Source organism: Cavia porcellus, unplaced genomic scaffold (genome assembly GCF_034190915.1).
Source record: "Cavia porcellus strain 051 isolate PalLab524CR breed Dunkin Hartley unplaced genomic scaffold, mCavPor4.1 scaffold_10, whole genome shotgun sequence".
Lineage (NCBI taxonomy): Eukaryota > Metazoa > Chordata > Mammalia > Rodentia > Caviidae > Cavia > Cavia porcellus.
Window position 1 is genome coordinate 88,034,893 of NW_026947493.1, and position 13,785 is coordinate 88,048,677.

The 13,785-nt window shown below is 36.3% G+C and overlaps 1 protein-coding gene across 1 annotated transcript in view; it reads right to left on the bottom strand.

Moving 5' to 3' along the window:
- Eif3e (eukaryotic translation initiation factor 3 subunit E) overlaps nt 1-13,785 on the bottom strand; it is a 36,548-nt gene that overhangs the window by 15,624 nt on the left and 7,139 nt on the right. Inside the window, exons 3-5 of the mRNA XM_003479991.5 lie at nt 12,567-12,684; nt 3,902-3,944; nt 2,537-2,641 (exon numbers count right to left, since the gene is read on the bottom strand). Of these exons, the coding sequence (XP_003480039.1) occupies nt 2,537-2,641; nt 3,902-3,944; nt 12,567-12,684 (266 nt within the window). The remainder of the gene's footprint in view (nt 1-2,536; nt 2,642-3,901; nt 3,945-12,566; nt 12,685-13,785) is intronic.

Here is a 13,785-nt window from a genome sequence, read left to right on the forward strand (position 1 = left end):
TAACTACAACACTAGCATTTTCTACCAAAACTGAAACAAGATTTTTATTTTTGCTATAAAAAGCTCAAACTAATCAAAATAAAAATGTAAATAAGTAGTACAATCTAGTCTTCCAATCCTGATTTTGCTAACCTCTGCCCACGTGCCAATTGGAAGAAATCAATTCCCACTTAACTCAAATGTTTTTATAGCACAAGTGAGACAAAAACTTAAACATGAATTGCACATAACTTCTATCAACTATCCCATCTCCATATACTAACTGCTTTTAATATGAATCACATTAATTTTGTGTTCATATCAGAATATTCAATTACCTAATAGCTGCTATTTTAATTCCACTACAAGATGTGAGTTAATAGCACTGCAAAAGCTTAAAACCAACCTCCAATTTGTAAGACAGAACTACCCAAATCTTCATAATTCAAAACAGTAAACATAAAAACTCCCCAAGACTTTAAGTATACATCTACTAATTCTAGCAACGTTTAGGCAAATTACAAAGTTGCCCAAGAAACATAACCACATCGTCAAACCAGAATATGTTTCATGTACTAGGATAAAAGCTTTCTGAAGGAGCGCAGTGGGTTTTTAATCCCACAGGCTCACGTGTACCACTCTGGCTCCCTTCCATGTCATTACAGTTGGCTCTTCATGCCGACCTGCTTTCAAGGCTGGATATGCTAGCAGAGCTTGGATATCTGTGTTGCCAGCAGTTACCTTAAGTTTCCATGTCTTAGCAAAATGGCACATTCACTCACTCACCAGCAACAATAAATTTACTGTGCTGGAACTCTAACGCGACACTAAATCTTCATTCTCAAAATTCACTCCCAGCATTAACAAATGATACGAATAACCAACTCTTTTTATGTACCTGTAATCATACCTGGCTTCTGATTTTACAATCCCAGTTTAAGCTGTTTATATTTTTAAAGTGATCAACTTTTATTCTCCTAAATCCCTGGTAATATTCAAAGTAAAATTGATAGAACTTTTTGATAAGTCACTACCAAGTTTACTATCACTGATTACCTTCAATGCACTTGCAAGCTAACTATCACTAATCTGCAAATGAAGGACAGACACACTTATAAACGGAAAAGAAAAATGCAATTTCAGTGTAGAAAAATTACCCGAATCACCAATATCAATCTCTTTCCTCCCCACAAAAATAAAATTTAATTTCCTAGAAAAACTAAAGGTAACAACCATAGTTTTATCTTGCGGGATGTGAAGCTACAAGTGTGTGTGTGTGGAGGGTGACAATGCATGCTTATAATTTAGAAGGGTTGCAGACTCAAGGTCTTGCTGTACAACCTGGGACCTAGAAGATTCAAAAAACCAAACAAGGGAGGTGGTGTTGGAAATGTAGCTCAATACTCAAAGGGTCTGGTTCAACAAAGACAGAAAACCTCAGATTTTCCCAAGATTGAAAGATAGAAAGTCTCTGTGAAGAGGTCCTATTCCTCTTCTAGTTTTAACTAGAAAAATCAGAAATTTAGTTATTTGTTTACTAATCCAGAAATGAGTAGCAAATTACAGTTTTGCAAACGAAAGGACACTGAATATTCTAGTGTTTAATATAATTACCTAAACAGAAGAAAACTGTTAACTTAAAGGTCTGATTTTTAATTTGGCTTCACCCAACTTTCCTTACCTAACAAAAGCAATGAATCAAAGAATTTGTCAAATAGACTAATGAAAATAATAAACTACTTTATGGTCAATATTTACCATTTAAATTTCTCTACACCCCACATAATGAAGAAACTTCATCTTTACAATCTAATACAAACTGTAATTAAAATGGATGGTAAATGTTTACATTTTAAAAAGTTCTTGTAGAGAAAAACACATTGTCATTAACCCCCATAAAATCCTCTTTCCCACTGCAGACACATTCATCCCATTATTCCCGCCCTGTTCTGAAGCAGTACTGAAGCCCTCTTTCAGAAGTGTCTCTAAGAGGTGGCATTAAAAATACAGCGAATGCGTCTGCTGAATCTCATGCCAGAAAAGACAGAGACTCATAAAAACAGTATGATATATTCTCATCCACCTTATTCATCAGATCTAGCACCACGTAACTTCTGGCTCTTCCCAAAGTCAAAACCAATGCAAAAGGGAAACTTTTGGAATCAATTCAGGATAGGAAAGGTAGCCAGGACAGTGTGACTAAAGATAGTCAGGATAAAGGACTCCAAAACCAATTCAGAAATGGCAAGAAGGGAAGGATGTGTGTGTCTGAAGCAAAAGGAAAGGAGTTTTATTTTGAGGGGATTAACAGCAATGTGTTTTTGGCTATAATTTAAGTATGTACTCTATTTTTCAATCACTCTGCCATTGAGGTCGTAGGTAAATAAATTCTGAGGTTCTAACAAAAGTTTTCTTATAGCTATTTGTTTTTTCTTGAGGCAGATTTTATTTCTTTTCTTCACTAGTATCTTTTGAGAATTTAGTGAACAGACTCAAATACATGCACGTTTTAAGAAATTCTACAAAAACAGAAGACATAGAAAATAAAAGTACTTACCAACACTCTAAAAAAGTAAAGGTATTCTGCTGCTCCTGAGTAATTTCCACATTCATATTGGAATTTTGCATACCTGTAGAGTGTATCCAAATATTCCTGCCTAAACTAAAACAATAAAAATTCCATTTGTTAATTTTACACCTTAAAATTCCACTCATTCCCTTAAATGCCCTCAGTTATTAAATAGTCCCTCAAACTGTCATCAAAAATAAATACTACAACCAGATAAACACTTGCTCTTTAAAACACAGCAGGAATTGGTCAATTTAATATTCCATTTTGATAGCAAAGAGTTATTAGCCATAATGATGTGTACTTTATGGCAATACGAACTTGAATTACAGTTGAAGGTCTGATGTTTGAGTCCTTTACCTTTTGACTGAGTTTGGCCAACCACCATGCATATAAGCATGTAAGTTTTTGTGGCCCTACCTAAACAACATGTACAGGGCTGGGATTTAACTCAGTGGTACAGCACTAACTTAGCACGCACAAGATCTTAGGTTCAAACTCCAGCTTTTAAATGGAACAATGCAAAGAATGACAAAGTGAAACAAGAAATCTACAACTCCAAATGAGCATACAAAAAAACCGAACCAATATTTAGCATGGAAGCCTATTGTGTGCATAATGGCCATTCATTCTTTCATCACAGTAATTACCAGATGATGGACAACCCTCGGAAGGAGGTAAAGAATTAATTGCACGTAAATGTCACACTCCAAGTCAGCATAAAGTAAAACCGATGAAGATGGAAAGAAAGTTATTACACAGGTTTACTTGTGGACTTGGGGATTTAATGAAGACCTTGATAATGTCAAGGGTCACCATATTCCACAAAGCTGCCAGAGTACTGATTCTACCACTCTAAGTATTTTTAATTCAAATCTAGCTCTGCTTTGATATACTTGTGAATTGATTAAGAAATGATGGCATGTTCTGTTATTCTTGGTTTACTGTCCACACTAACACAAAATATTATTTTTGAATATGTAAACATTTTGAAAATGTACTATCTGAGGCTGGAGATTTAGCTCTGCGGCATAAGCACCTGTCTTGCAAGCAGGCAGTCGTGAGTTCCATCCCTGGTACCAATAAAAAGGAAAAAGACAAAAAAAAAAAAAAAAAAAAAAAGAAAATGTACTATCTGAAGGTGATTATAAACACATTTTTTTTCATCATACTAATTTTTAAAAACTAAAGTTTGGAAAACATATCATTTTATTTAGATTTAATAAGTTAACATGAAAATTATTTTCTTAAAGTAAGCTATGAACCCTTCTCTACAACACTGGTCTTTAATTAGCCTGATTAGATCATGACTACTCTGAAATATTTGAAAAACGTTATAAAAAAAAAACTTACCCCATGCTTATCTGCCAGGTAGTCAAATAGCATCCGACCATCCCTAAATAAGAAAAAGTAAAAGTTACCATATTTTTTAGGCCACCAAAAACAAAGTAAGCATTCTACAGCCGTAGTTGGAAATCATCTATTCAGTTTCACATCTAAAATAAGATTAAGTTTTTCATCCAACAAATCATAACATTCAATGTTGCTAGTAAGGTTAGTAGTCTCTGAAGGTGGTAACCTACAGAGAACAGTATGGCTACATTTTTGATAGATAATAATCTTATAGGAGAGAAAGTCAAATAAATGTACTACAAAAACTAGCAAAAATAATTCCTACATATAAATTTCCTCCTTAATCTGTAATATTTTTATGAAAAGAGTATAAAGTTGACTGGGATTTAGCTCAGCAGTAAAAGCACTTGCCAGACAAGCGTCAGGTCATAAATTCAATCCCTGGTACCAAAAAACAAAAAACAAACAAAAAAGAGTGCAAAGTTACAAAATTAATAAATCAGACAAAATTATGTATCTATGCCACATACCCTTTACAATATTACCCTCATCAAACTGCCACACAAGCCAGTTTAACTTTTCTCACATTAGTTTGGCAGAGAAGCAAAAGACAAGCTGATGACAAAGGAACAGAAGACAGATGGGGACAGCTGCCTTCCTTATGAGCAGTTTCAAAAACTAAACACATTCTTAGCCTGCTGGCAGGAAGGAATGTGCTGCAGCACGTCTTTGGGATAATAATTTTACTTAAAAATTTAACAGTGAGGGGCTATTTCCTCATTCAAATCAAATTGGGTATAATACTGAATATGACGCACACAAGATATTAGAACATGGAAGGACTGCAGGAGATCTTAGCAACTGCTGTAGATCCCAGATAATAACTGTCACATCTCTTCTACCTCTCAGGTATAGAAGACTGCCTTTTGGCTGGTATTTCTGAAGTGGTATGTACAGTGCATTTTCAAAAGAATTAGGGGGAAATTATTACTTTGAAAATACATAGTTTAGTAAGTTTAATTAGATTATAAATTTGTAACAATTACTTGAATTAACTCCAAACTAGTGCCTATTAAACTACAAAGAATTCTGTTTTTCTGCTATTTGGTGAATACCTCTTATGTTCATCTTATGCATACCCTGGCGTCCCATTTTTTCCAGTTTTTAATGACAAGACTAAAAAAGCACCCTCACTTTTCTGCCTTACTCTAGTGTCTGGTATATTTCAGCTGTCCCTCAGTGGGTGCTTACACGTATCATTCAGGTCTGCAATGATATTTTATTTTAAGAATCTAAAAATAGTTTAACATGACACACATATATTTACAGAGTTGTACCTAAGACACACTTTACTGGAATATGTGTGTCTGTATATTTCTGCATATGCACAAAATATAACATGAGGTATTTTAAGTATGGCACGGTAGCTGTGCAATATTTGCTGTCTTTTCAAAAATACTTCCCCAAAGCACAAATAAAAATTTAGTGCTGATTTCTACAACTCTGGTTTGAGAAAACAGGCTTCAATTACTTATATGCATTAAGACAGACTGAGGCTTTCTTTGGAAAACAAACAAGTTTGTTTCTAGCTACAGGGAAGTTAGAGATAAGACAATCTCATCAGCCCCTCACTGTTCCATGGCTGTGAGCAAACAGTGAGGAAATTCACCCAGTCAGTGGCAGGTGCTGCACCAAGCGCTGCCTGTGCCCTGGCCTCTCAAGCACCACCCCAGACTGTGTCACTCATTCTGCTGGGGAGCACATGGCATGGCTCTGTGCACCATAGGAAGTTGAGTCGCTCTGGACTTCTACTCACTACATGCCATGGCACCTCTCCAGCTGCAACAACCAGAAACATAGCCAGGCATCACCAAAAGTCCCCTGGAAGAGAAAGCGGATAGAACTGCCACCAAAATATCAACTCTGAATAAGTTAAAAAGCTTTCTAAAAATGTTAACATTAAGTTAAGCATGGTGAGACATGCCTGAAAATCCCAGCTATCCAAGAGGCAGAAGCAGTGTGATGGCAAGATGGAAGCCAACCTGAGCAAATTCATGAGACTCTACCCCCCAAAACTAAAAGGGACTGGGGTCCCTGGCTTCTAAAAATACTGCCCCCTATAAAAAGAGATAAATGTAAACAAGCACAGGAAAAAAGCATCTAGGCCATAAATATTTACTATGGAGTACTAGGTAACTTGATATTTGCACTAACTTATGAAAGAGAAGTTTTAGAATCCAAGTTAAGAAAAGATTATCAGCGAACTTCAAGCAGCTAGCAGGAGCTGGAATCCAGTCCAGGGCCCTAAACGCAGGACCCGGTTGAATCCCGGTGCACAAGGAAATCCTGGAACTTCGCTCCCAGGCGTTAAGACCATGTCCTGCATCTGAAATCACCCTAGGACACCCAGGAAACTCCAAGAAAGTAGCAAGGCCCTGAATGCCCATAGGTTGAATACCAGGGCACAGGGCAACCTCAGAATTTTGCTCCCAAGCGGTAAGACCATGCACTGCATGCTCAACTGGCCCATGTCTGGCAAGCTCCAAACAGCTGGCAGTTGCCTGCAGTCTGCCCCGAGAGCCAAAAGTGTGCCAGGTGATTCTCAGTGCACGGGGGAAGCTTTGAAACAGCATTCAAAACCTAGAAATACAGAAAAATGACAAAATGAAAGAGCAATATGCAATCTCAAACTTCCAGCCCAACCCAAACAAGCAGAGGAGACATGGACACAGAAGAAAATATAAGCCATACACCTGCAATTCCTGAAATGATACCAAATGAAGTCAAGAAACAAGTCTGGAAAGCTATAAAAGAACTCAAATCAGAAACAGTCTCCCAGGTAAAAGAAGAAATGATTAATGTAATGAAAGAAATGCTAAACACATCTAAAGAAGCCACAGTTAAAAAATTAGAGGAACAATGCAAAAAGATGGAAACTCTGAATGATCAATATAAGAAACAAGCAGAATACATGAAGCAGATTCAAAGAGATATACAGGAAATCAAAAATTCCATCAAAAGTTGGCAAAACCGCCTGAATGAAAGTGAAGATAGAATTTCACACCTCGAAGACAAGATTGCAGCTAGTGAACAGGAAAGATCTTTTAAAAATAACAAAGAACCAGGAAATAACAATTCAACAACTGTGAAATGATGCAAAGAAAAACAACATAAGACTGATAGGTATAAACATAAAGAAAGGTGACAACACAAACGTTATCAAGAGGCTATTTAGAGAAGTAATAGCTAAAAATTTCCCAGACCTGAGAATGGAAACTGACATACAGATCAGTGAAGCATATAGAATTCCAAATAACCATAACCAAAATAAAACTACCCCCAGACATATAATAATCAACATCCCAGAAATCCAACATAAGAACAGAATACTAAAAGCCGCTAGAGACAAAACACAGATCACAAAGGAAAGCCTATCAGAATCACAGCAGACTTCTCAACACAAACAATCAAGTTCAAGAAGAGCATGGGGTGAAGTATTTAAGATCCTACAGGAAGACGACTTCCAACCCAAAACTGTCCTTCAAATGGATGGGGAAATGAGACACTTCCATGACAAAGAATAGCTGAAGAACTTCCATGACCACCAAACCAACACTGCAAAGATTATTGAAAGACATTCTAGACAGACATAGCAAAAAACCACCAAGCAAGGCAAACAATTAAACAGGGTAGAAAGGTAAAGAATCAACAACAGAAAGCTAACGTGTCAAAAGTAAATCAATACATCAGTTATAACCATTAATGTAAATGGCCTCAATTCACCAATTAAAAGAAACAGACTGGCAGTGGATTCAGAAACAATATCCAACCATACGCTATATACAGGAAACCCATCTAACTCAAAAGGAAACTCACTGACTGAAAGTCAAAGGATGCAAAACAATACTCCATGCAACAGGATCCCAAAAAGAGGCAGGGGTAGCTATTCTATTTGCACACAATGTGAACTTTGAACCAAGAATGATCCAGCGAGATAAAGGAAGCCACTACAAGGGCTAAGGATTTAGCTTAGCTGCATAAGCGCCTGCCTGGCAAGCACAAAGTCATGAGTTCAATCCTCAGTACCAAAAAATAGAAAATAGCCACTACATACTAGTTGGGGGAAAAACGTCAAGAGGAAGAGATAACAATCTTAAATATATATGCACCAAATTTGGGAGCACCCAGCTACATAAAACAAATACTAACAAAAATGAAAAATCAAATAACCAATAACACAATTATAACAGGAGACCTTAACATGCCACTGACACAAAGGGGCAGATCAACTAGACAGAAAATCAGCAAAGAAATAACAGAACTGAATCGCACATGTGAACAAAGGGTCTTAAATGATGTATACAGTCTTTCACCCAAAAACATCAGAATATACATTCTTCTCACAGCACGTGGAACATTCTCTAAAATAGACATATGCTACCCATACAACATGCTTAAGTAAATGCAATAGAATTGAAATTATCCCATGCCTGTTATCAGATCATAGCACCATGAAACTAGAAATTAATGATAAAAGAAACTGCAAAAACCCCACAAACATGGAAATTGAATAATATACTCTTGAGCAATCTGTGGGTCACAGAGGAAATTAAGGAAGATATTAAACAATATTTAGAAGCAAATTAAAATACAAATATCTTACCGGAACCTGTCGGACACAATGAAAGCAGTCATCAGAGGAAAATTTATTGTGGTGAACTCCCACATCACGAAAACAAAATAAACAAAATAAACAACCTGATGCTACACCTCAAACATCTAGATAAAGAAGAGCAAGTCAAGTCCAAAGCCAAAAGAAGGGAGGAAATTATAAAGCTCAGAGCAGAAATCAACGCAATAGAGAGGAAGGAAACAATACAAAGAATAAATGAATCAAAAAGTTGGTCCTTTGAAAGAATACAATTGACAGGCCTCCAGCCAACCTTATTTAAAAAAGGAAAGAAAAAACTCAAATTCATGGAATAACAAATGTAAAGGGTAAAATCACTACAGACCCTCCTGTGGAAATACAGATCATCAATACCTATTTTGAAAATCTCTACTACCATAGGCTTGATAACATGGAAGAAACAGACAGACTCCTAGAAACATGTGAATTACCAGGCTGGGTCAAGAAGAGGTAAAACTGCTGAATTATCCAATAATTCAAAGAAGATTTAATGCACACACACCTCAAAATCTTCAATGAAATTGAAAGGTAAACAATTCTCCCTAACTCATTCTTGGAAGCAAACATTATTCTAATACCAAAACCAGAGAAAAACCCAACTAAAAAAAGAGAGCCACAGGCCAATCTCCCTTATGAACACAGATGCAAAAATTCTCAATAAAATTTTGGCAAGCATAATGCAGCAAATCATCAAGAAGATTATACACCATGACCAAGTGGGATTCATCCAAGGAATGCAGGGATGGTTCAACATATGCAAATCAATAAATGTAATCCACCATATCAATAGTCAAAAATAAGAATGACATGATAATTTCTATAGATGCAGAAAAAGCTTTTGTTAAAGTCCAACATTCATTCATGACAAGAATCTTACAGAAAACTGGAATAGATGGGCTTTACTTCAATATGATAAAAGCCATCTATAATAAACCAACATCCAGCATCATATTAAATGGCCAAAAACTGAAAGCCTTTACCCTAAAATCAGGACCATGACGGATGTCCAATCCTATCACTCCTATTTAATATAGTGCTAGAAATACTAGCCAGAGCTAATATTAGTATTAGATGAGAAAGAGAAATAAAAGGAGTAAGAATAGAAAAAGAAGAAGTTAAATTATCATTATTTGCAGATGAAATGATACTTTACATAGAAGACCCTCCAAACTCCACTGAAAGACTCCTAGGCGTGATAAATAAATTTAGTAATGTAGCTGGATACAAAATCAATACTCAAAAATCAACAGCATTTCTATACACTAACACCAAAACCACTGAAAGATATGAGAAGCCACATCCTTTACAATAGCATCCACAAAAATGAAATACTTAGGAATTAATCTAATAAGAAAAGCAAAAGATCTATTCAAGGAAAAGTACAATACCCTGAAAAAGAAACTGAAGACCTCAGGAAATGGAAAAACATACCCTGTTCATGGATAGGAAGAACAAACATTGCAAAAATAGCCATTCTCCCAAAATTGTTATACAGATTTAATGCAATCCCAACCAAAATGCCACTAGCATACCTTACAGATCTAGAGAAATCACTCCTAAAATTCCTCTGGAACCAGAAGAGACCTAGAATAGCAAAGGCAATTCTAAGCAACAAAGGCAAGGCAGGAGGCATCACAATCCCTGGCTTGAAGTTATACTACAAAGCTACTGTAATAAAATCAGCATGGTACTGGAATAAAAACAGACCTGAAGATCCATGGAATAGACTGAAGTTACAACTACAACTACAAACACATTCAGCCACCTTATTTTTGACAAAAGGGCCAAACGTGTACTGGAAGAAAGATAGTCTCTTCAATAAATGGTGCCGGAAAAATTGGCTCTCTATATGCCGAAAATTAAAACTAGACCCATGCCTATTACCGTGTACTAAAGTCTAAATGATCAAAGATCTAAATATTAAAACAGAAACACTGGATTTGTTGGAAGACAAAGTAGGTAGAAATCTTGAACACGGAGTAGGTAGAGAATTCATGAACAAGGATCAAAATGCACAAGAAGCGAAATACTTCACAGAATCAACACCTCGGATCACGTTCTATTGAAAGAATTTCTGCATGTCAAAAGAAATCTCCCACACAGTGAAAAGAAAACCCACAAATTGGGAAAAAAAAATCTTAGTGAACAGTCCCTCAGACAAAGGACTTCTGTCCAGAACATATAAAATATTTAAAAAAAAAAAAAATCAGATCCTCAAAATTGAAAGACTCATTCCAAAAATGGGCACCTGAGATGAATACACAGTTCTCACATGACGAAATACAAATGGCAAATAAATACATGAAAAAATATTCAGCATCATTGGTCATCAGAGAAATGCAAATTAAAACCACACTGAGACTCCATCTCACTCCAGAAAGAATGGCCAGGATCAAGAAAACCACCAACAACAAATGCTGGAGCGGCTGCAGTGAAAAAGAAACTCTCCTGCACTGTTGGTGGGAGTGCAGACTGGCACAACCATTGTGGAGGTCAGTCTGGAGGTTCTTCTAAAAGCTGGGGTTGGAAGTCTCATTTGTCCCAGCGATTCCACTTCTGGGCATATTCCCAGAAGAACGGAAAACACATACTACAGTCACATATGTACACCCCTGTTTATAGCAGCACAATTTGTATAGCCAGATCTTGGAAACAACCTAAGTGTCCATCAACTGAGGAAAGGATAACAAAGTGATGGTATTTTTATGCAATGGAGTACTACTCTGCTATAAAGAATGATCACACTGAGATATTTATAAGTAAATGGATGCAACTTGAGACCATACTCATAAGTGAAATAAATCAAACTCACATGTGTAAATATCATAGTCTCCCTAGTGTAAGAAATGGTAACAGTACATACAATACAAAAAACTCAATAAACACAGTGAAAGGACAAGAACCTCCTTAAAGGGGAAAAAATAATATCTCACGTAATGAGGAAATTCAAGAAAAAATATCTAAAATTATATGGACACACTTATGATAGCGAAGATGACTGTGCTACAAATTCTGTAAGTTCTTAAAATAGTTTACATTCATGGGATTGGAACAATTGTGCATATTATTGTATGGCGATCTGAGCAACTCTTGAAGATCATTATGTAAAATACAACCCTAGGTACACTCATACCACCTTGTTTTGAAGGCCAATACTGTCGGTGTTCTGTGCTCTTTGCTATTGTTGTTTGTATCTCTTGTTTCATGTTTTTCTAGGAATGTGTTTTGTTTTGCCTTGTTTTGTTGTTTTCCCTCTAATACAGAAAGGACAGGTATACATGTAGAGACTCATGCATGCACTGAACTTCTAAACACTTCATGAGATTCGATTATATAATGCACAATGAAATGAACAGCTACTTTGAAGAAAAAGAGACACTAAGGTACCCAGTGCTGATTCCGTAGTGTCGTGATGTGAAATTCAGTAATACTATTATTCTTTGTTTAGAGTGATTTTAGTTTGTTTTGTTTTGTTTAATTTCAACATACATGAAGGTTTGGACAGCTATTTTGAAGAGAATTAGAGACATTATGGCAGCCATTGTTGACTTCCCTACTGTCTGGTCTTGAAGACCTGAAATACCTTCATCATCCTGTTCTAATCAGTTTCATACATTTTTTTGTATGAATTCATTGTATGCAAAGATAGGGACAACTATTTGGAACAAAAGAAGAGACAATGTGATAGACAGTGAAAATTTCTGGTTGTCTAGCTTTGAAATCTGCATCTCTTACATTGTTCTTATGATCTGTTTTGTTCTGTTTTACCCCCTTAAAATTAAAAAAAAGAAAGAAAAGATTACCTGGTCAGGTACAGCAGTGCATGCCTATAATCACAGCACCTGGGAAGCTGAGGCAGGAGGATCACTGAGTTTGAGGCCAGCCTGGGTTACACAGTAAGCTCAAAGCCAGCTGGTTACAAAGTGAGACCCTGTCTCAAAAAAAAAAAACTACGAAAAGAGAAGAAAAGATTACCTGGTTGACTGCATTTGCCTCGTAGTTTCTGGATCTTCAAACATTTTCACAATTGGTTCTGTTTCTGCCTGAAGTTGTTTCAGTTGTGCAACAACTGTGGTTCTTTTTTCTCTCAAAGCTAATGAGAAATACAAATGAACGATGTGATGTTAAAGAATGCTAAATGTGTTACGGCTCACCATAACAATGTCTGGAAAAATTTCAATTTACTTAAAACTACACACATATATATACTTACCTCAGATACATTCACACGCCAGCGCCAACTGGCTACCTTTCCCGAGTCACAATTCTTTTCTCCTAGCAATACAAAGGCAGATAATGGAGAAAAAAGCCCTTGTCTACACTTAAGGGAAAAGGGGGTACATGTACACACTGGGGAAGGGGTGAAGAGAGGGCAGGAAATGGTAGTCATTGATTTTTTCAACTAGGTTAACTGATATTGAAAATCTAGTCAATGATTGATTTTTTGCTATAAATCCAGTCAGTCTCTAATCTCTTAAATCAAATTCTAGTTCCTTTTATTAATTCATAAAAATCTGAAAGAATTTTCACATAGTAATTTTTTTTTTTGATACCAGGGATCAAACTCATGACACCGCGCTTGCCAGGCAGGCGCTTACACCACTGAGCTAAAAATCCTCAGCCCCATAATAATGTTTTGCTAGGAAACTGAATTAATAGTTCATTTCTGGTGGGTACAGTGGCACATGCTTATAGTCCCAGCCATTCAGGAGGCTAAGGTAGCAGGATCATGTCAGCCCTAGAATTTGAGGCCAGCCCAGGAAACAGCAAACCTCATCTCAAAAAAAGAGAAAAAGGTAATAAGAAATATCCTAGCTTTTTCGTTACAAACTATAATATACTCACTGTGAATTTTAGAAAAGTGTTTTTCAAATACAGAAAGGTATATGTGATCAAATTATGAGAAATACCGTATCAATTTAAACAAAGTAAATTATATTTCTCTAAGCAAAGGAAACACTATCATAGTTTCCAAACTTATAGGACTATGGGTTTTGCTTTTTGTTTGTTTGGGTTTTTGTTTTTTGTTTTTTTTTGGAGACAGGATCTTGCTGTGCAGTTCAGACTGGCCTTGAAGTGACTTTGTAACCCAGGCCAGTCTTGAACTCATCCTCCAACCTCAGCCTCAAATGCTAGGATCACAGATGTGAACCACCATGCCCAGCCAGACTTATATTTTTCAAGAAGCAGCCAT